This window comes from Trachypithecus francoisi, unplaced genomic scaffold, assembly GCF_009764315.1.
Source record: "Trachypithecus francoisi isolate TF-2019V2 unplaced genomic scaffold, Tfra_2.0 Lachesis_group6, whole genome shotgun sequence".
Taxonomy (NCBI): domain Eukaryota; kingdom Metazoa; phylum Chordata; class Mammalia; order Primates; family Cercopithecidae; genus Trachypithecus; species Trachypithecus francoisi.
The window spans coordinates 119,134,020-119,157,013 of NW_022681471.1; the positions used below are offsets into that span (position 1 = coordinate 119,134,020).

Genomic DNA, 22,994 nt, shown 5'->3' on the forward strand with positions numbered 1-22,994 from the left:
GCATTACTTTTGATACTTTTATACTTTTACAACATTTTAATATCTGATAGAGCTAGTTCCCCCATTAGAACTTTTACATTTCAGAGATTTACTGGTTTTCTTGCTTGTTAATTTTTTCATAAAAACTTTAGATTCGACTTGTATATTTTCCCCAAAAGTCCATAGAATTTTTATTGAGAATCTGCTAAATTTATAGATTAATTTAGGGAGAACCAACATTTTTATTATATTGAGTCATTCTATCCAAGGATATAGTATATATTTCTTTTATCCCTCAAGATCCTTTAAACATTTTCTTTATATAAATTTTGTATATTTCTTATTATTTCCCGGCATTTCATTTTTTTGGCTATTGTGGCTATTGTAAGTAGGGTCTTCTCCAGTATATATATTTAGAGATGGGGTCTTGCTACATTGTTCAGGCTGGACTCAAACTCGTAGGATCAAGCAATTCTCCTGCCTCAGCCTCTGGAGTAGCTGGGACTACCATGTGTGCCACTGTGGCTGGCTTCACCAGTACATCTTGTGATTAGTTGTTGTTTATTTGTGTGAAAGCTATTGTTTTCTGTATATTAACTTTATACCTAGAAACATACTCAAATTTCCTATTATTTGTAACTTTTTTTAGTTCATTCTATTAGTTTTTTCTAGCAAAACAAATCTTTTATCCATAAGAAATGACAACTTGACCCACTCCTTTCCAGTTTTTATGACTTTTGATTTATTTTTCTGTCTAATTGAATGTCTATTTTCTGTCTAATTTGGCTAAAATTTGTTCTAAAAGTTAAACAGCAATGGTATAAAAACTATCCTTGTCGTGTCCTCGTTTTAATAGGGATGTTGCTAGCATTTTCTCATAAATCATAGTGCCGACTCTTTGGATATATTTCATTATGATAAGAAAGTAAATTCATCAATTCTTATTTTATTTATTTATTTATTTATTTATTTATTGAAACAGAGTCTCGTTCTGTCGTCCAGGCTGGAATGCAGTGTGTGATCTCAGCTCACTGCAGGTTCTGCTCCCCAATTCAAGTGATTCTTGTGCCTCAGCCACTCAAGTAGCTGGGATTACTCTCTAACGACAGTGAAGATTTTGTGTATTAACTCTCTCATTCCCCTGATGCAGGCTAACTTGAAATGCCCTCCTACTGTCGGACTGGCAGTGTCCCAAGTTCCTAGCCTGCCCTGTCCCAGGGCATTTATAGTAGGGGAGGGGCAATGGGGGGAGGATCCTATCTTGAATCTCCTCCCTCCTCTCCAGTCCCTTGATTGCCCCTTTGGTATTCCAACGTGTCTCTTCCGCCCCGCCCCGCAACCCCACCGTGTTCCTAATAGGAGAGCTGCTCTTGGATTCTAAAATATCATTGTGAGGGGCTGAGTCTTCTTTGTCTGTGCTTTCCCAGAACTAGCATGAAGACTCTCAAAGAGCAGATGTTCATGTTTGGTGAATGACATAATTCGGATGTTTGTCCCCTCCAATGTCATGTTGAGATGTAATTCCCAGTGTTGGAGGTGGGGCCTGGTGGGAGGTGTTTGGACCATTAAGGAGGGTCCCTCATGGCATGGTGGTGCCCTGGCCATAGTGAGTGACTTCTCACAAGATCTGGTCATTTGAAAGCATGTGGCACCTCCCATACCCGCTCTGCTTGGCTGTCTTCCGCCCACTGTTGCCACGTGACATGCCTGCACCTTCTTCCCCTCCTGGCATGAGAAAAAGCCCCCCAAGGCCTCCCCAGAAGCAGTTGCTGGTGCCATGCTCATACAGCCTGGTGAACCGTGAGCGAAGTCAACCTCTTTTCTTTAGAAATTACCCAGTCTCAGGTATGCCTTTAGAGCAACACAAGAACTGCCTAGCACAAGGAACAAAAGAGCCAGTGAACAAGTGTTCTCCTTTATGACGATTTAATTTCTCCAACATTCTTTTTTTTTTTTTTTTTTTTTTTTTTTTTTTTTTTGAGACGGAGTCTGGCTGTGTCGCTCAGGCCGGAGTGCAGTGGCTGGATCTCAGCTCACTGCAAGCTCCGCCTCCCGGGTTTACGCCGTTCTCCTGCCTCAGCCTCCCAAGTAGCTGGGACTACAGGCGCCTGCCACCACGCCCGGCTAATTTTTTGTATTTTTAGTAGAGACGGGGTTTCACCGTGTTGGCCAGGATGGTCTCTATCTCCTGACCTTGTGATCCGCCCGTCTCGGCCTCCCAAAGTCCTGGGATTACAGGCGTGAGCCACCGCGCCCGGCCAGCTCCAACATTCTTGAATACACATAGCAACTGTGAGTATATAGCTTTTTATTTGATCACAACAAAAGACTTAAAGAAATAAGATTTTTAAATGTCAAAGGTTGCCAATCAAGTGACACTTTCCCCCCCCCATCTCTAATCCCAACTGATGCAGTGTTTGGTTGTTTCACAGTTTAAAGCCAATCCCTATTCCATTGCTATTTCTTCTTGCACTAGATCACAATCTAATAAGTAAAAATTTCCAATTCGTTTTACAGAATACAAGAACATCACTCTTCAATGTGATAAACAGCAATAATTTTGTGCGGCACCTAATTCATGAACTTAGATTCTGAATCAAAGTCAATCTCTTTCAAAGGAACACACGGTAGACACAGAAGAAAAAGAGGGAATCTACAAGTGGCTTGCAAATAACCAGAACACGAGAAAGACACATGTCTTGGGCTCTCTCTAGCCCCGCCTCACCCCCAAATACTGAGATGGTGGACAGCCCTTTTCAATCTCTTAGTGAGGATTGCCTGAGACTTCACTACGGCTGAGAGGACCTGCTAACCCTGGCCCTGGCGCTAGCCCTGGCTGCTGCTCTGGCTCTGGCTTGTTCTTCCTCCTCTCTCAGAGCCTCCTCATACTGGGACTTATAGGTACTGACAACGGTATCATTGAGCTTGGCCACAAACTCCAGGACTTTCATTTTGCTGGTTTCAGCATGGGCCCTGGGACCCCACAGGAACTCAGAGCGTGGAGGATCACTGCTGGGCACCTGCCGGTACTCCAGGTACCCCTCTCGCACCAAATCTTTGGTGACAAGCTCCTGGGGCTCCCCATAGATGAAGTGCTTCCTACCCTTATACATCCCCAATGCATTCAGGCACTCCCACATCTCTTCCTCAGTGGCACGGTTGCCATGCATGAAGATGGTGCTCAGGAGAACCATCAGGAGCCCGCTCCGGGGAACACCCCCGTCATCACCTAAGCTTCCTTGATTGGGAAAGTCCAGCTTGCTGACAAGCACGTAGGACTGACGGCTGGGGTCCATTTCCTTCAGGTAGAGGCCAAAGACCACCTCTACGTTCTCAGCGCTTCTCCGGAGGATCTCAGGGAAGTGCTGCTTGTATTTTCTGTTGATAACCTTCAGCATGGCTTCCCTTGTAATGGGCTCTTTCCTTACATACTTGTTGAGCAGGAACTGCACCAATTCGCCCGTCTTCCTGTTCAGAAGATCTATTCCTGTGCTCTCAGAGGAGGACGGGCCATGGAAGGAGTTGGGACTTTCCCCCTTTTGGCCCTTGGCACCTTCATCAGAACTTGTGAGTGACACAGCTGCAGCAGGAGAGCTGGGGTAGCTGGCTCTCTGGGACTTCAGAGGAAGGCCTGCAGCGGGGAAGCTCTGGGGAGCACTCTGGCATGCAGGAGAGGAGGAGGATGGCAGCTTTTCCTTCTCTGCTGCAGTGGCTTGAGCACCCCTGAGACATCGGTCTTCACCTCGAGCCTGGCGGCGTTTTTCACGGGCACGGCGCTTACTCTCCTGACCGCGAGGCATGATGACTGTGCTCAGGCGCAGCAGGCAAGAGGGTGCAGGAGGTGGGCACCTGGAGCAGGAGGAACAGAGGGCGTGAGCCCCTCAGTGGGGAGATATCACCTTAAGGAGGCCCCCATACAGGTGCCCTTGAGGACCCTGCTCCACAGCCCCACCTGGCTCCTGTTCTCCAGGGCAGCCTGTCCCCTGGGGACCCTGGGGAAGAAGTTACAGTGCTCCTTGCCCTGCAGCCTGCCAGCCCTGCCTGGGACCAAGATCCTCACCTCTCTGTTTCCTCTGAGGGGAAACTGAGGCATCTGGGCTTGACATCCCTGTCTGGGGCCTCAAACCTCTGACACAGGGAGGGATCCTGAGGTCCTCTACTAATTTGGGCCGTGGCTCCACACTCCTCAGGGTCCTCACTATCTGAGGCCCTTCCCTTTAGGTCAAGGCCCTCACCTTCCTGAGACCCCGCCCCCACCCCAAGGGAAAAGAAAGCATGAGTCCCCTCCAGCCACCCCTGTTCGTGGCCTTTTTGGACTGGTAGCAGGGTCTGGACTCTCAGAGCCTCTGATGTTCTGGGTTTGGTGGCCCTGTTAGTCCTCACTTAGGCAGGATATGGGACATGTCCCTCATCCCACCAGATTCCTCCAGCCTCAGCCCCCGGCCCTGTCTACCCTGAGCCCCCATGGGCTAGAAGTGAAGGGCCCTCTATTCGACTCCCTCTCCCGGGGTTTCCCAGGCCTGAGAGGGAAGCCAGACTTTGTGGCGCTCCCAGATCCAGGTGAGTGCTCTCCTCAGCCTTCACTCAGAGTCTTAACCCTGACTCCCATCACTACTTAGAAAACACTCCTGTCTTAACCTGAGACTTATTCCCTCATACCAGCCCCTCCATTCTGAAATACCCCTAGGAAGTAGTGACGGTCACCTCAGCTGGCCACAAATGCTCATCATTTCCCAAGACTGGGAGCAGCGGAGATTTTCTGTGTTGGCCCCACAGTTACACATGGGTGGTCCCCTCGGTCCTCAGGGTCCTCACCTTGACTCCTGGCAACAGCTTAACAACCTCCAGCAGCTGTCTTGAGGCTGTCCCTTTTACCCAGGCTCTTCACCTCCCTGAGATGCCCTGGGAGGAAATGCCACTCACCACACCAACGTGCCTGGGTCTCCCAGGGGTGATGGTAGGGGTGGTGCTCTATGTGGTCTACTTCTCCCTGGGCGGGGCTCCCTCTTCTCCTTCAGTGTTCTCTCCTTGACTCCCACCAGGGAATAAGTCCTCCTTCCTATCCCGCCATGAATGGGGCCTCGCCCATTGGTGCAAAAGAGCCACTTCTCTGAGACACCACCCCGACCCCTTCAGGACACCAGGGATCACCAAATGCTAATGGCTCTGCCCATGGTTTCCCAGGGCGCACAGCAGAGCTGAGACTTTATGTCGTCTCCTGTGTTTTGGAGTGGTCATTTTCCTCCCTCCTCATGCAGGATTTTTTTTTTTTTTACCTTCACTCCCCACAGAGCCTGGGACTCCTTTCTCTGCTGACCTGGGGCAGCCAGTCTTGCAACCAAAGCCCTCCTCTGCTGAAACCCTCTGTGCAGCCCTGTCTACTGAGGGCTCAGGATCTTCACCTTGCTACTTGACCAGTCGTGGGATTCCATCCTCAGCTCATCACAGGCAGCCCCCTTCACAGCAAGGTCCTTGCTTCAATGGGACCTCAGATTTGTACATTCAGGGTAAGCCACATCCTCTCAAGGCTGTTTAGGGCCTTCAAGGCATGACAGCTGGGGTGGGACTCTAGGGGACCCCACTGCTCTACCTCAGGGTTCTGAACTTGGCTCAGCGTGGGACCTCCGACTCTTTGGGACGCGACTCAGGTCACTTGACTGACCTAAGTCAGCCAGGTCCAGGCCCAAGCTCTCACGTCCCAAAGCTGCTAAAGGGAAAAGTCAGGGCATTCCCCGTCTGGCTATGTCTGCACGGGGTCTCCCAGAGCTGAGAACAGGGCAACAGAAACCTTGCTCTCGGGCTCTCCCTGGCTCTCTTGCTTTTTTCTTTTTTTCTTTGTGACAGACACGGGTCTCTCTCTGTCGTCACGCTCATGGCGTGACCATGGCTCACTGCAGCTTCGATCTGCTAGGCTCACGCGATCCTCCCGCCTCAGCCTCCCGAGCCGCTGGGACCACAGGCGCCGGCCACCATGTCCCGCTGGTTTTTGTTCTTTTCTTTCTTGGAGAAAGAGGGTCTTGCTTTGTTGCTCAGGCTGGTCTGGAACTGCTAAGCTAAGGTAATCCTCCCGCCTCAGCTTCCCAAAGCACTGGAATCACAGCTGTGCGCTATCACGCCCACCTCGTGGGCCTCCTGTGTTTAGGAGAGGTCTCCTTATCAGCATCAGGGACCTCATTTCGATTAGGGCCTAGGTGTCCATCCCTCTGCAGAATCGGAGCCTCACCCTCACACCAAACCCTCCCCTCCCTGGTACCCTCTCAGAAATCAGCGCCATAGCCTGACTGGAGCCTCCCGCGGCTGAGGGAGGTGGGTGCCCGGGGGCAGAGGTTGAGGGACACAGGGTGGTCACCTTGGCTGCGTGCGGGTGGGCCTTTCAGTCCACGATCGTGGTCCTTACCTTGATACCCAACCAGTCCTGGGGTTCTGGTAGCCTGAGGTGGCGTCCCTCAGATGAAGATCTTCACCTTCCGGCAGCTTCCCTGGCGGGCGGAAGTCGGAGTGAGCCACATCCAACCAAGTCCCTGCGGGCTCTCCCAGGGGCGGGGCTCTGCTTAGGGCCCCTTTTTGCATAGAAGTCCTCTCCAGTGTACTCAGTGTCCTCTCCGGGACTCCAGTGAGTGTCCAGGTCTCCTCCCTCAGCTGAACTGTGCTTTTGCCTTTAGACAGAGTCACTACCCTCGTTAGAGCATCTAAGCGGAAAAAAGGGGATCCTCAGCTGAGGTCTTTGTTATGGCTGACAAGATGAAGCATTTTTTTTTATTTTTGTTTTTATTTTTTGCTGATAACCATTCCCTTATGTCACTCAGGGTCCTCACCTTGATTCGAGTCAGTTTCTGGGGCTCCACTATGCACAGCTGGGGCTGCCCCCACCAGACCAAGATTCTCCCTTCCCTGAGACCCTCCAGGCCGAAATGACAGCCACCTAAACCTGACAGCTATTCCTGGGCATCCCAAGTCACAGGAGAGGTAAGGATGGGGTGGCAGGAGTGGGGATGGAATGGTGTGGCAGTGGCAGTGCGGGGAAGGGGAGATGTGAGTTGGTGGAGGTAAGAGTTTTTGTGTCTTCTCTGTTCTAGTGTGGATGTGTGGTTTTCTAATTCCTCCCTGAAATTCCTCACCTTGACACCTGACTAGTCCTGGAACTTGATCCTCATGGGACTTGAGGCTACTCCCCTCTGATCAAGGTTCTCACCTTCCTGGGACTACAGAGTTGTAATCAGGATGAGCCAAATCCATCAATGACTATTCCAGAATGACAAAGGCTGTCAACCAGGGCAGGACTCTATGGGACCCCACTGTTCTGGCTTGTTCCTTCCTTTATTCTTCATTCGGGGTCATCACCTTGGTATCTATCAGAAGCTCACAGTCCTTCTTCTACTAACCTGAGTTTGTCTTCCTGAAGTCTCTCAGGCTCCTGAGAACGTTGAAGGATAATTGTGGAGATGCTCAGTCTCAGCCCTGCCTGTGGCCCTCTAAGTCTGAGAGTAGCCACAGGCTGGTCTCTGTTGGACCTCCAATATTCTGGGATGATGGTATCCTCAGCCCTCCTACATGGGGCTTCACATCTTGGTTCCTGTCTCGTTAATTCAAGGCTTCCTGGGAAATGCCAAAATCCCTGCAATCTCTTGAACAGTTTTTCTTCCGCGGACTTTGTAGAGAATGGCTCGTTGCCCTGAAGTGATGAGAGATCAGGAAGCTGTAGCTCAAGGCAAGGGGCCCAGGACAAGTGGGGGCGTCAAAATAAAGCCAGTTGGTCTATTCCATTTCTTCACCAGCTGGACTTAGCCTCTGCTGTAACTTCAGTTCTAATAGATTGGCTTTTTCCAAGGAAGGGTAGGGCCACATGATTTTGTGAGTCCCTGATCTTTTCAGGTGATCTGACATCACATATGTAGATGATTGTGTGGTCACTGAGTATTGTCTCTTTCTTGTCCTTATTCTTAGCTCTCATTTATTTTTGTATTCTTATTGCTCTGGCTATGTATTCCAAACCAGTAGTTTGTACACAATATTTTTCTTCTTATTACTTGATATACAATTTGGAGTAGGGAGAAGAAAAGTGAATTAAGATACACAAGGTCTGTCTCAGGCTGAGATGAGTGTGACAGCCTGGGAATAGTTTTATTTTAAGTAAGCAATACTTGCTGGTTGTAGTGTCTCAAGCCTGTAATCCCAACACTTTGGGAGGCTGAGGTGGGTCGATCACCTGAGGTCAGGAGTTCGAGACCAGCTTGGTCAACGTGGCGAAACCCTGTCTCTACTGAAAAAATACAAAATTAGCTGGACATGGTGATGGGTGCCTGTAATCCAGCTTCTTGGGAGGTTGAGGCAGGAGAATTGCTTGAACCCAGGAGGTGGAGGTTGCAGTGAGCCGAGATTGCGCCATTGCACTCCAGAATGGGCGATAGAGTGAGACTCCCTTTCAAGAAAAAAAAAAAAAAAGCAATACTTGCAGATGGTTAGCAAGAAAGTTTATTTTTTTCTTTCCATGGCATTCCCCAACATGTTTCCTAATTAATATGAGCCCCTATGACAAGTTTGACCACTCACAGTGATGTACATTAAGGAGTTCTCAGAACGTTCCCCTGCCTTTGACTACAGGCCAGAGAGTCATGGTTCCTTTACTTCTTGTCTGGAGTGGGCATTGAAAGAGATCAAATGAAGAGACTAAGAGGCAGAAATGAAGTCCACAGGCAAATAGCCCGGGCGGCGCCCTGACAGCCCGGGCGGCGCCCTGAGCCTAGTTAAAGACCCCGGACCTAACGGATTAGGTTATCTATAGACTCCAGACATTCTAAGGACAAACACATTAAGAAAAACAACACCTGGGGAAGCTCCAAGAAGGTTACAACCATTTGTAAAAGCGCAGGAACCGATAAGAAGGCTGCTAAAAGCATAACTTCACATTAACATGTAAACCAATTGTAATGCTGTAGCCTAGAGAAATGCCTTGTTCCTCTGTAACCTGACAAGTCCTGTTTACCTCGAGCTATAAAAAGCAAGCGCACGCATTGTTTGGGGCCCTCTTGTATGTTGTAGAACGGAGGGACCAAGTTCGAACTTGCATTAAAGATCCTTGCCGCTTGCCTTTGACTCTGGACTCTGGTGGTCTTCTTCGGGGAACAAACGGTCTGGGCATAACAGCATCATTTTTAATAATGGTGAATTAAGTCAGTGTTAGTTGGTGCTGCTAATCTGTGTACCACAAATGACAGTTGTTTATTTGATGGTCCTATTGGGCATGACAAGTAAGGTAAATACTAATAGTTGCCTAAAAGGCAGAATTTATTAACTCTGACACTTCCCCCCTCACTTTGGCTATTCATGCTCTGGGTCTGTGGTTGTGAGAAACTGATCACATAGAACTCTACAAAGGGAATTTTGTGATTTTCTCTAATTGGTTCAGACAATGCAATAGACATGAGGGATGGCAAGACAGAGAGAGAGAGAGAAAGAAAGAGAGGGAGACAGAGAGAGAGGGAGGGAGGGAGGGAGCGGGAGGGAGAGAGAGAGAGAAAGAAGGAAAGTAGAAAGACAGAAAAGAAAGAAAGAAAGAAGGAAAGAAAGAAGAGAGAGGGGTAGGGGAAGAGGAAAGAAAAGAAAAGAAGGAAACAGAAAGAAGAGAGAGATAGAAAGAGATGAAGGAGAGAGGGGTGGAGGAAGAGGAAGGAAGGAGAGAAGAAAGAAAGGAAGAAAGGAAAGAAAGGAGAGAAAGAGAAAGAAAGAAAAGAAAAGGAGGGAGGGAGGGCAGGAAGGAAGGGAGAGAGAAAGAAAGGGGGAGGGAAAAGAAAAGGAAGAAATGAAGGAAAGAAGGAAGGAAGGGATGGAGGGAGGGAGAAAGGAAGGAAGAAGGAAGGAAGGAAAGAAAGCTTTATAGAGAAGAAAAGGTCCCTGGCCCTAAGAAGCTTTATTAGTCCAATGTAGGAGTCAGCAAATGACAGCTTTCAGGCCAAATCTAGCTCACTATCTGTTTTCGCAAATGCAGATTTATTAGAACACAATCACACTCACTCATTTACATGTTATCTGTGACCGCTTTCATACTACAAAGGCAGAATCTAGTAATCGTGACAGATACTGTATGTCATGCAATGCCTAAAATATTTATTCTCTGGCCCTTTACAGAAAACGTTTGTCAATTCCTGATTTAGTGGGATAGATCAGCATTTACACAAGTAAGTATAATTCAAAGCAGGATATGATAAAAAAAAAAAAATAGGACGCATGTAGAAAGTACTGTGTGAGTACAGGAGCATGGGAGGGCTTCATGGAGACAGAACACTGCAGCTGGGCTTTGATTCAGGCCAGCTGAGAGACAAGAGGACATTTTAGGTGAGGTGGTCCTCAACCCTGTCTGCTTATTGCAATCGCTTGGAGAGTTTTGAAATAGAGATGTCTGGGTTCCCCCTCCTTGAGATTCTGACTCTGCTGTTCAGGGGCAGGGCCTGGGCGTCAGGATTTTTGTTTTTTATTTTTATTTTTTTAGACAGAGTCTTGCTCTGGAATGCAGTGGCCCGATCTCAGTTCACTGCAGCCTCTGCCTCCCAGATTCAAGTGATCCTCCCACCTGAGTCCCCAGAGTAACTGGGACTACAGGTGCGTACCACCATGCCTGACTAATTTTTGTATTTTTTTTTATAGGGATGAGGGTTTCACCAGGTTGCTTAGGCTGGTCTCAAACTCCTAGGCTCAAGTGATCTTCCTGCCTTGGCCTCCCAAAGTGCTGGGCTTATAGGTGTGAACCACTGCACCTGGTGGGCATCAGGATTTTTAAAAACTCCACAGGTTATTCTAAGGGCAGCCCAGGTTGAAAAACACTGGGCCAAAGAAGTGTCAGGGAACAATTAGGAGCAAGGTGTGAATGGAGGGAGTCTCTGGGTGCAGAGGGAAGGGATAGTGCAGTGGGAGATAAGCCTGGGAAGTAGGGAGTCAAATCAAGGTCAGAGAAATTAGATTTTGTCCTGGGAAATGGGGACAATAACAAAATGGGGACAATGTGGGCATGACAGCAACATGATCAGAGGCATGTATAAGGAAGCATAATCTAGAAAAAAACATAAAGAATAAAAAATAAGAGCCTGTTAGGGGTTTTTTGCAAGAGTTTAAGCAAAACAAGGAGCATATCTTGTTTAGGGCAGTGACGTGGTATGATTTGGCTGTGTCCCCACCCAAATCTCATCTTGAATTGTAGTTCCCATAATCCCCACGTGTCGTGGGAAGGACCCAGTTGAAGGTAATTGAATCAAGGGGGTGGCTACCCTCTTGCTGCCCTCATGATAGTGAGTTCTTATGAGATCTGATGTTTTTATAAGGGGCTTTTCCCCCTTCGGCACTTCTCCTTCCTGCCATCACGTGGAGGATGTGTTTGCTTCCCCTTCCACCATAATTGTGAGTTTCCTGAGGCCTCCCCAGACCTGCAGAATTGTGAGTCAATTAAACTTCTTTTCTTTACAAATTACCCAGTCTTGGGTATGTCTTTATTAGCAGCACGAGAACAGACTAATACAGTAAATTGGTACCCGCAGAGACTGGGGTGCTACTATAAAGATACTTGAAAATGTGGAAGTGGATTTGGCTTCCAGGCAGAGGTTGGAACAGTTTGGAGGGCTCAGAAGGCAGGAAGCTGTGGGAAAGTTTGGAACTTCCTAGAGACTTGTTGAATGGCTTTGATCAAAATGCTGATAGTGATATGGACAATGAAATCCAGGCTGAGGTGGTCTCAGATGGAGATGAGGAACTTTTTGGGAACTTGAATAAAGGTGACTCTTGCTACGCAAAGAGACTGGTGGCATTTGGCCCCTGCCCTAGAGATCTGTGGAACTTTGAACTTGAAAGAGATGATTTAAGGTATCTGGCTGAATAAATTTCTAAACAGCAAAGTGTTAAAGAGGAAGCAAAGCATAAAAGTTTGGAAAATTTGCAGCTTGAGGATACAAGAAAAACCCATTTTCTGGGGAGAAATTCAAGCCTTCTGCAGAAATTTGCATAAGTAACAAAGAACCAAATGTTAATCACCAAGACAATGGGGAAAATGTCTCCAGGGCATGTCAGAGACCTTTGCAGTAGCCTCTCCCATCACAGGACCCCCCCTGCTGTGTGCAGCCTAGGGACTTGGTGCCCTGTGTCCCAGCAACTCCAGCCATCGCTAAAAGGGACCAAGGTACAGCTCAGGCCCTGGCTTCAGAGGGTGCAAGCCCCAAGGCTTGGCAGCTTCTACATGATGTTAAGCCTGCGGGTGCACAGAAGTCAAGAATTGAAGTTTGAGAACCTCTGCCTAGATTTCAAAAGCTGTATGGAAACCCCTAGATGTCCAGGCAGGAGTTTTCTGCAGGGGCAGGGCCCTCATGGAGAACCTCTGCTACTGAAAAGGGAGGAGAATTCCCTCATCCCCCTCACAGGGGGCATGCAACCAGGGATGTGGCTCACTTCTTCAGTGCCCTGCTACTCAAACCCCTAGGAGGAGCATGCAGATGGGCAGGTCATGGGGAGTGTTTTGGAGCTCCAATCCCATGGCAGTGTCTAGGGTTGTTTACAGTTCCTGAAATCCCAGTGGGCATGTGTTACAGTATGCTCTTTCAGTTGTGTGTTAATCAGCTCAATTAGACCCTCTGCCTTATCAAAAGGATAGAGGGCTTTCTGTATCCTGGGTTCTTGCCCTGCTGTACCAGAAAAATCAGATCACATGTGGGCTTGCAGAATGAGTGCAGGGTTTTATTGAGTGGTGGAAATAGCTCTCAGTAGATGGATGGGGAGCCAGAAGGGGGATGGAGTGGGAAGGTGGTCTTCCCCTGGAGTCAGGCCATCCAGTAGCCAGATCCTCCTCTGACTGCCCTGGTCGAGTTCCCCTTGGTGTCCACATTGTTCCACCACTGATGGCCTGCTGGCATCTGCTGGTGTCTGTTGGTGTATTCTCCTGCTGGTGTGTTGCTCTTGACATCCAGCCACTTTGTGTCTCTCAAGTTTATATAGGCACGGGACGGGGGCGTAGTGGGCCAGAGTGATCTTGGAAAATGCAACATTTGGATCCAAAAACAGGAGTGCCTGTTCTCACTTAGGTCTGCGGGCACATGCCTGAGGGTGGAGCCCTTAGCAGGGACCATGGCCTTCTCTACCCAGCACTTCCCTGCCTTGCTCCCATATTACTAGGGCAGTGCAGAAGGGAAATGTGGAGTTGGATCCCCCACACAGAATCCCCACTGGGGCACTGCCTAGTGGAGCTGTGAGAAGAGGGCCATAGTCCTCCAGACCCCAGAATGGTATATCCACCGACAGCTTGCACTGTGCACCTGGAAAAGCCAGCGCCCCTCAACAGCAGCCTGTGAAAGCAGCCAGGAGGGGGCTGTACCCTGCAAAGCCACAGAGGCAGAGCTGTGGGAGCCCACCTCTTGCATCAGTGTGACCTGGATGTAAGACATGAAGTCAAAGGAGATCATTTTGGAACTTTAAGATGTAATGACTGCCCTATTAGATTTCAGACTTGCCTGGAGCCTGTAGCCCCTTTGTTTTGGCCAATTTCTCCCATTTGGAACCGGTGTATTTTTACCCAATGCCTCCAGCCCCAGTGTATCTAAGAAGTAATTAACTTGCTTTTGATTTTACAGGCTCATAGGCAGAAGAGACTTGCCTTGTCTCAGATGACACTTTGAACTTGGACTTTTGGGTTAATGCTAGAAAGAGTTAAGACTTTGGAGGACTGTTGGGAAGGCATTATTGTGTTTTCAAATGTGAGGACATGAGATTTGGGAGGGTCCAGGGGTGGAATGATATGGTTTGGCTGTGTCCCGACCCAAGCCTCATCCTGAATTGTAGTTCCCATAATCCCCAAGTGTTGTGGGAGGGACCTGGTGGGAGGTAATTGAATCATGGGGTTGGCTACCTCCATGCTGTTCTCATGATAGTGAGTTCTCATGAGATCTGATGGTTTTATAAGGGGCTTTTCCCCACTTCGCTCTGCACTTCTCCTTGCTGCCACCATGTGAAGAAGGATGTGTTGCTTCCCCTGTCACCATGATTGTAAGTTTCCTGAGGCCTCCCTAGCCATGCTGAACTGCGAGTCAATTAAACCTCTTTCCTTTATAAATTACCCAGTCTCAGGTATGTCTTTATTAGCAGCATGCGAATGGACTAATACAACATGTGACTTCGCAGATTCAGGAGTGAGGGTTAAAGTTACAACAATTTAGGCATGGTATGGGCACCAATCCATGAGAATGGCCCCTACTATCCAGTCCTGGAGGTCCCTGCTCTGGAGGCGTTACCCTTTTGTTTCTGAATAATGGAGAAATATGGAGTCCTGGAGGAAAAGTTGAGGCTACAGGGAGGCACTTGGCCACTTGCATTAGCAGCTATTTCCTGAATACAGCCCTTGAGAGATGGTCTCTTATACCCAAGACATTTTGGAAAGACTTTTATAGACCTTGGGGTCTAGTTGGAAGTGAGTGAGCTGAGTAGAAGGAGCCAGAGATGATGGTAAGGTTTTGAATTTAGACAATTGAGGGAATTTTTACAGCCATTAGAAGGCAAGAGGGACACAAAAAGATCTTGGGAAAGAATTGATCTCCTCCCTCTGATGAATGGGGCCTCACCCATTAGTGCAAGGAATCCACCTCCCTGAGACAGCACTCCCGCTTCAGGAAATGACTTCTGCTCCAAGAAAGGGGGTATGATTTTAGAAATTCATTTGTTTTATGTGAAAAAAAGCTCAACATCATTATCATTAGAGAAATGCAAATCAAACCACAATGAGATACCATCTCATGCCAGTTAGAATAGTGATCATTAAAAAGTCAGGAAGCAACAGATGCTGGTGAGGCTGTGGAGAAATAGAAACACTTTTACACTGTTGATGGGAGTGTAAATTGGTTCAACCATTGTGGAAGACAGTGTGGTGATTCCTCAAAGATCTAGAGGCGGAAATACCATTTTACCTGGCATTCCCATTACTGGGTATATGCCCAAAGGAATATAAATCACTCTATTGTAAAGATACATGCACTCACATGTTCATTGCAGCACTATTCACAATAGCAAAGACATGGAATCAACCCAAATGCCAATGAATGATAGACTGGATAAAGAAAATGTGGTATATATACACCGTGGAATACTATGCAATCATAAAAAGGAATGAGATCATGTCCTTTGCAGGGACATGGATGGAGTTGGAAGCTGTTATCCTCAGCAAACTAATACAGGAACAGAATACCAAACACGACATGTTCTCTCACTTATGAGTGGGAGCTGAATGATGAGAACACATGGGCACGTTATGGGGAACAACACACACTGGGGCCTGTTGAGGGGATGTGTGGAGGGAGAGCATCAGGAAGAATAGCCAACGAATTCTTGGCTTAATACCTAGGTGATGGGATGATATGTGCAGCAAACCACCATGGCACACTTTTACCTATGTAACAAACCTGCACATCCTGCACATGTACCCTGGAACTTAAAAGTTGAAGAAAAAAAAAAATTCATTTGTTTTCATGTTGAACATGAATTCAGTCCATATTCAAGGGACAGGAGTCCTGCTTTTATGTCATTTTCTTGACAAGATGTTAGCTTATTTCTTTTGTATTAGACTCATTGCTTATCAGTGTTGAGCCCAATGAACGGAATGATCTCATGCCTGTTGTGTTACAACATAGTTCTGCATGGATTTGCCTTCCCTCTGGTGGAAGTGACTGATGAATCTGCTCACCTTATCCACATCTTCTCCAAGTCACTAAGTTTTCATTTCTTCAAACTCCTATGACTGTGTGGAGATACAGATCATAGCACTTTTCTTTAACTTCCTTATTTGTGAAATGAGGAGGTGTGTCTGGGCATTCTCTGCAATGGCTTCCAAATCCAATAATTCATGCTTTTAAGAGAATATGAAATTCTCTATATTATAGTGTTTGCATTAATAAAGCTTTCTTTTCTGACGTGGTAGGCAGCATGCTTACAAAGAGAGAATCCAGGCTTTCTTTTTTTTTTTTTTCGAGATGGAGTCTCGCTCTGTCACCCAGGCTAGAGTGCAGTGGCATGATCTCGGCTCACTGAAACTTCCGCCCCTCCAGGTTTAAGCAGTTCTCTGCCTCAGCCTCTGGAGTCGCTGGGATTACAGGCGCGTGCCACCACGCCCAGCTAATTTTCTGTATTTTTAATAGAGACGGGGTTTCACCATCTTGGCCAGGCTGGTCTTGAACTCCTGACCTTGTGATCAACCCGCCTCTGCCTCCCAAAGTGCTGGGATTACAGGCTTGAGCCACCGAGCCCAGCTGAATCCAGGCTTTCTAACAGTAAAAAGTCATCTGGACTTTGGGTAGTAGAGCTCTGAGCAATTAACCTTGACCAACCTTAATTGTCAATTTGGCCTTTTATGGCTTGAATATCTCAAAGATTTTTGTCTACCTATCTTCCCATCTAATCCAGGAAAGCTAGAGATACAGGGTCTACGTCAGACACAATTGTGAATGATCTCCTTTATCTATTTGAAGCGTTGACACTTTCAGAAAGCATTTACAATTTAATCATGGGCTGTATATGCCACACTTCGAGAGGGTGGGGTACATGGCAGAAGTGGTAAGATATCTGGGAAACAGAGGGCCTTCTCCCAAGATGATTTCATGGTGGTGACTGCACGCTCAGGAGCTCCATTGGCATGGCTGTCAGTGTGCCTCTCAAGGGGTTTTGTGACTGCATCTAATGGACATCTCTGGTGTTACCTCTTCTCACCTGGAGTACAGGGAACTTGGATAGCCCTAATTTGCATCCACTGTAGCTATGTCATTCCTTTGTCATCAGCTTATTTTGTTCACAGCTTTGAGATTGTGGTATTTCTCGGGCTGCCTTATGTTTGCTGTTGAGTATTTTAAATATTCCCAGAGACTTGATCACTGGCTTAGTCATTGGGCAGACTTCAAATAAGTGGAATTGGTGACAAAGGGAGAAAGAATTTGCTTCCTGACAACTGATCCTGCAGGAATGGATAAATGAACTAAATGCCAACTCTCCTCACTGTCCCTGGAAAGCTAACCTTATAATCAATTACTCTTTCTTCACAATAAGCAGGATCCAAGATGGAAAGAAAAGTAGGCTTCAGGTAGGCAGTAGGCTAAACATCTGGAACTTTCAGCTAGACTTCCTCACTTTGATTTATAATTTGTACAAGCTTTCCTGCTCTCTGATGCCTACGATTATCCCAGGAAACAGACACTCCCAAACTTTAGTGTTCAAGTCCTCAAGAGAGCAATTTAGAATAACTGTCAATATTATAAAAGCATATGCTCTTTGTTTCTGCAGTTCTACATTTAGGAATTTTTCCTACAGCAACACTTGCTCATGCATGAAATTGTGTATGTTATTCATTGCAAGCTGGTTGATAATACCCAAATATTGGAAACAACCTGAAAGTTCATCAGTGGGGGACTAGGTAAATAAATTAGGGGCTACTATGCAGGTGTAAGAAATAGTCAGGAAGTGCTTTATACAGTAGTCCCCTTATCTGTGGAGGATAATGTTCCAAGACCCCAGTGGACGCCTGAAACCACAAATAGTACTGAGCCTTATAGATACTGTCTTTGTTTCCTAAACATACATATTTATGATGTTTAATTTATAAATTAGGAAGGTAGCAAAATAACAACAAAAACTAACAAGAAAATCAAACAATTACAACAACATACTGTAGTAAAAGTTACGTGAATGTGGTCTCTTTCTCTTAAAATATCTTATTGTACTAGACTTACCTTTTTTCGGACTGCAGTTGTCTGTGGGTAGCTGACATGGCAGAAAGTGAAACTGTGGATAAGGGGAGACTACTGTTTACTGATATGGAAAGATCTCTAAGATATGGTATTTAGTGAAGTAAACAAGGGGCAAACAATGTATATGCTACCATTTCTGTAAAACGGTGGTGGGCTTCAGGAAAACACAGATTTGTATTTATTTGCATATGTGTAAAAAGTGTCCAGTAGTATACACAAGTAAGAAACTAATAACAGCGTAACAATGGTCACTCCTTGGAAGGGTTTGGTAATGGGTGCAAAAACCGTACAGAGGGGACAATGGTAGCTGAGTAAGTTTTCACTGGATTCCTTTCTAGGCTTTTGGTTTTGGACCATGAGAATGGCTTACATATTCAAAAGGTAAATACATATTTTAAAAATTTAATGAAACACCACACACCCAGCCTAAACACTGACATTGTTCCAAGTCAATAGAGGGTTGGGGAATCTTCATTTTGCAACAAGCAGCCTGGCCGATGCTGATGTAGACGGTCCAAGGAACCAAGGAACTGTGGGACACATAGCCACAGACTACATTCATGCAACAACTATTTTTTATTGAACGTTGGATACATGTATCTGTCCATTTCACAAATTATGTTTTATTATATTAAAGAATAAATCTCATTTCTTCTACAACTTGAACATCCAGCTTACTATACACGGGATTTGACTTAATGTCATACAGACCACTTACAACGTGATAGAAGCATTGGAAGCATTTCTTGAAAAATAACAATTTCACTCAAAGCACACTTTATAGATAGAGTTTTACATGGTCACAGAGTTAAGTTTGCACGTTTAAAGGGAGCTGAATCATTCACATTACTATTGTGACTTTCTTATAAATAATTCATTTGTTCAAGGAGTCCAGGCAAAGCTAAGCCATGACATTATTTACACTAAGTACCACACCTGGAACTTGTTCTGAGTTATTTAACACAGAGTACATTTTTCAATGCAATAAATATTTACAGTTAATAGTAGCAAGTACAATTATAATTTATGAAATATGAGTCTAATATTTAAAACAAAACATAAAATTACATTAAAGAAGTTTGTGCCATTTATTTTTACAACTCACTGAATTGACTGTTTTATGAATTTTATTACCCAAAACCCTACCTACCGACTTGAATGCAAGAAATATCATGTTTAAATCAGTAAAGCCCAGATTGCAGGAAAAAAAAAACTTTTTAGAAGATAATGACTTTTACTTTCTTAATGTTGTGCATGTATTATTAATGTCATTAGCTAAAATGGAAGCAAAGTGATGAAAATCTGGATTCACAAGAGGCTCAAATTATATAGTGTACCTTCAACATTGAAGTTCTGAGTTATGCCAACATTTTTAAGCTTGTCTGGGAGTTAATGAGGCCTTGAATGTATGAGGTTTTACTGTCCGTTAAAATGATTCTTTTAAAATGTCATAAAATATGTGAGTCCTTTCATGTCATTATATGACTGTGAGTGAATTTTAAATTTGGGGGAAAAAGGCAAATAATCTTATCTTCTAGAAATGTGAGTTCAGAGAGGGCAGAGAGGCAGTGGTGTCTGTATTTAGAACAGGGCACCAGGGCTAGGCACTCAGATACCTAAGTCCATATCTGAGTTTCTTATCTGTCCCCTTAGTCCAGGAGATGCTTTTGTGTTAGAGGCTATTTGTGTAGCCTGGGTCCCCAGACTCTAGGAAACCAACCATTGTCATATCTTACTCTATTTGGGGAAAGTGGGGGCGTAGGTGGTTCTACCTCTACCTGACACTTTTTCTCCAGTGAATTCTGATTCAGAGAAGGATGGCTAGATTCGCTGTTCTCATTTGGGTCTTCTCTCTAACTTGGTCCTCAGCAAGTTTTTTTCTCTCAGACACAGAACCAGGTGGGAAATTCTTCCCAGGGCTTCCAGTTGCAACTGAATTGTGTCTCTGAGTAGGGGAGAAGGAGGATGCAAACAACTGACCTAACGGACTTCCCTACTCACCCACTTTGTGCTGCATTTCAGCCTCTGCCCTCAACAATTCCTTAAACTATGTGCCTCAATGCTCTTTGCATACATTCTTTGACGCTATCATTAGTTCAGGTCTCTGGACAAAACCTAGAATAGGGAGTGGAGTTTGCTACTAAGTACTGTGAACTTAATTTTTCACACAGGTGGGATTTGGGAAGCAATGCTAAGCAGTGGAATGGACATTGACATAGAGAGATCAGCTCCACACTTATACTCTGCCACTCCACTTCCCCATGTGACTTGAGGATCGGTAAGTAATCTCCCTGCCACTGCTTCATGTGCCCAGCACTGGACTTGGCACATTGTCATGTTTGGTGAAGATGAGCCCCTTCCTTTCCAGCACTTACAGAGCCACAACACTCCATTCAGGTTTTGGTCAAATTTGATGTGTTTCTTGGCCAGTGTCTTTGCTCCCAAGAATCTCACCCTTCTTTGTCTTAGCCTTCCATTTCATTGCGGCATTGAATGTTGTGCCCACCAATATGTCTCTCCTGAGGCAGCCAACAATGACCCTGTCCACTCCCTTGTGCCAAATTGAACAGATTCACTTTGGGGACAAGAGAATATCCTGTAAAGTGGGGAAGTGGTGATCAGCACTGCTCTTCAATATCACAGAATGGCCCATGGGAATGAAGCACAGTTAGTTCACCTCGAAACAATATGAAATCAGATTAAGCCGAACCAGATTAAATTGCCTTTTTGTAGTTCGAAAATGGCCCAATCTTAACAGTTTCATGTTTCAGCCTCATAGTTCCATGGGCCTTTTAATGTAGTGGTAGATGGTCACATTTCCACAGTAAAGGATGTAAAGCAGCTCTTTGGCCAGCAGGGAAGGCTTGGATGAAATGAGGTAATGAGTATAAAAGCACTTTATAGACCATGAACACTAGGTAAATGCAAAGTTTTTAAAAAATTAGTCATGGACATGATTCCACAGTAATATTCTAACCCAGGGGTCCTTAAATTTAACATATGTGCAACACTGAAGCTTTTTAAAAATTTAGATAAATTCTACTGAGTGAATTTCTAATGTGAAGTCACATAAGAGAAAAGTCTGTTCTCAGTGTGTTATTTGTTGATTGCTCTGAATATATTCAGCTTTACTTTAAGGCTTGGCCCCCTGCAACCTAACAAAGGGTGTCTCTGAAGGCCAAAGTTACAGTAAGAGATTGTGAGATAGTGAAACTGTTGTGTGTGTTTGGGAAGTGTGTGTCTGGGTGTGGGCTAGGAGAAATGACCATCCAGATAAAGAATAAAGTAGAGCTTGGTAAGCCTTGGTTTCATCGAACAGTGTGCACAAAACCTAGGCCCATGAAAGCCTAGGCCCAAGAAAGATTCTTTAATCCCTTTGTTTTCAGCTGTTAATCCATTTCATGAAAATATAGCCAAAAATTAGACAAATGTACAAAAGGTGCTCCATCCCCCCAGAAACCCAGAGGTAATTCTAAGCTACTCTCTAACAATAGCTACCTCCTGTTGTGAATGTGAAGAGCACAAATGGCAAGAAAGTTTGCACCCTTCCCATCTCACCACGATACAAGTGGATGGCTCTTCCTTCAGCTCCCATACAGTCAGCTTCCCAGGGCGATGGTTTCTAGCTGGCTTCCAGGAACAGTGACTTAGCCACCTTTTAGTCCACAGATGATGCCATTCAATGTGTACTCCCCAAACAAAGTTAATTTCTATTACCAGAAGCTACTTGATGCATGAAGACACTCTGAAACCAATAACCAACTGCTACTTTTGACATAAATGAAGACTTTACAATGCAAAGATGTTCATGTGCTATCGTCAAGTTCATTTATTTCTGTTCAGTGTTCATTTTCATAACAAGATGAGCTTGGTTCATCTGCAGCAGCCCCTAAACAGTTTATTTACCTAAGGGTTCTCCATCCTTCCAGATGAAACCAAATTCTTTGTGGACAAAGAGGGAAATCCAGAGCTTGTTAATGAGGCAGAAGGCAGGTTCAGTGCCAGAGTGAAGGCAGTCCAAAAAACAGGGTTTAGCCATCCACATTTATGGAGAATCATCAAATCAACAACAGGGAGGGGCCCTGTCTCCACTAAGCAGGGAGTATCATCTTGCTAAAGATATCACTCCCAATAGCAGCTGCACCTTCCCTGCCAGCAGCAGCCGTTGGTGGGAAGACTGCTTTGTTTATTGCTTAATCTATCACTGTTGAGCTGCCTGCCTCAGGGAGGCTCAATTTAAGATAGATTGAAAGGTAGTGTCTGTCAATTGAATAAACACAGATGGTTTTCTACAGCAAAAATTGATTTTTTTTTTCTTGCCAAAGACATAAGTGCTAAACGTGATTATCTTTGGAAGCCAGGCGTGAAATGTCTCAGCTCCAGCCCCTGCCACACTCTGCTTTGGCAGAGACGTGATACACGTGGGGACTTGCGTCTCTCTCACGTAATTTTAGGTTCTTGAGGTGGAATAAAATAATAAAATTTTGACTTCCCTAGAGAAGGCCCAACTATGTCCTTCCTGGTAAGAAGGTCTAAATCAATCCATTAGTTGATTCACAAAATTGTTTTACCAGTTCTTGGTCACTGGCTGGCAAAGGCCTCCCTCAATCCTTTCATTTAAGAGTCTCAAAGAAGTAGTAAGATTCGGCCGGGTACGGTGCCTGTAATCCCAGCACTTTGGGAAGCCAAGGCAGGCAGATCACCTGAGGTCAGGAATTCGAGACCAGCCTGACCAACATGGAGAAACCCCATCTCTACTAAAAAAATACAAAATTAGCCGGGTGTGGTGGCGCATGCCTGAAATCCCAGCTACTCAGGAGGCTGAGGCAGGAGAATCCCTTGAACCCAGAAGGTGGAGGTTGCGGTGAGCCCAAATAGTGCCATTGCACTCCAGTCTGGGCAACAAGAGCAAAACTCCATCTCAAAAAAAAATAAAAAGTAATAAGATTCACCTAAGGACACACAGCTACACCTAGACCTCCATCTCCTCACTCTTTGTCCAGAAGCTAGGAAGGAGAGCACACACAATCTATGCCATGATGTTAACTGAAGGAGACATGAAGATGAGCTCTACTCCCAAAATGTCCCTGGAAGCAGGTAGATCAGAGATGCCTGAACAAGTTATGCTAGGTATTCAAAAGGCTATACATGTTAGCAACTAACTAAGTGTAGAGTCATTTATAATCAAGGGTTTTGAAGAAAGCCAAGGGCAAATTGTGGAACACTAGTTCAAGATAATAGGCCGGGCGCGGTGGCTCAAGCCTG

General features: G+C 45.6%; 1 protein-coding gene across 1 annotated transcript; it reads right to left on the minus strand.

Annotated features, from left to right (window-relative positions):
* Positions 1 to 2,444: 2,444 nt before the first annotated feature.
* Positions 2,445 to 6,663, minus strand: MAGEB17 (MAGE family member B17). The gene is made up of 2 exons (XM_033201512.1): positions 6,377 to 6,663; positions 2,445 to 3,828 (listed from the first exon to the last, which is right to left on the minus strand). The coding sequence occupies exons 1-2, from the start codon at positions 6,547 to 6,549 to the stop codon at positions 2,769 to 2,771; spliced, it is 1,233 nt and encodes a 410-aa protein (XP_033057403.1). The 5' UTR covers positions 6,550 to 6,663; the 3' UTR covers positions 2,445 to 2,768.
* Between the last annotated feature and the right edge of the window lie 16,331 nt (positions 6,664 to 22,994).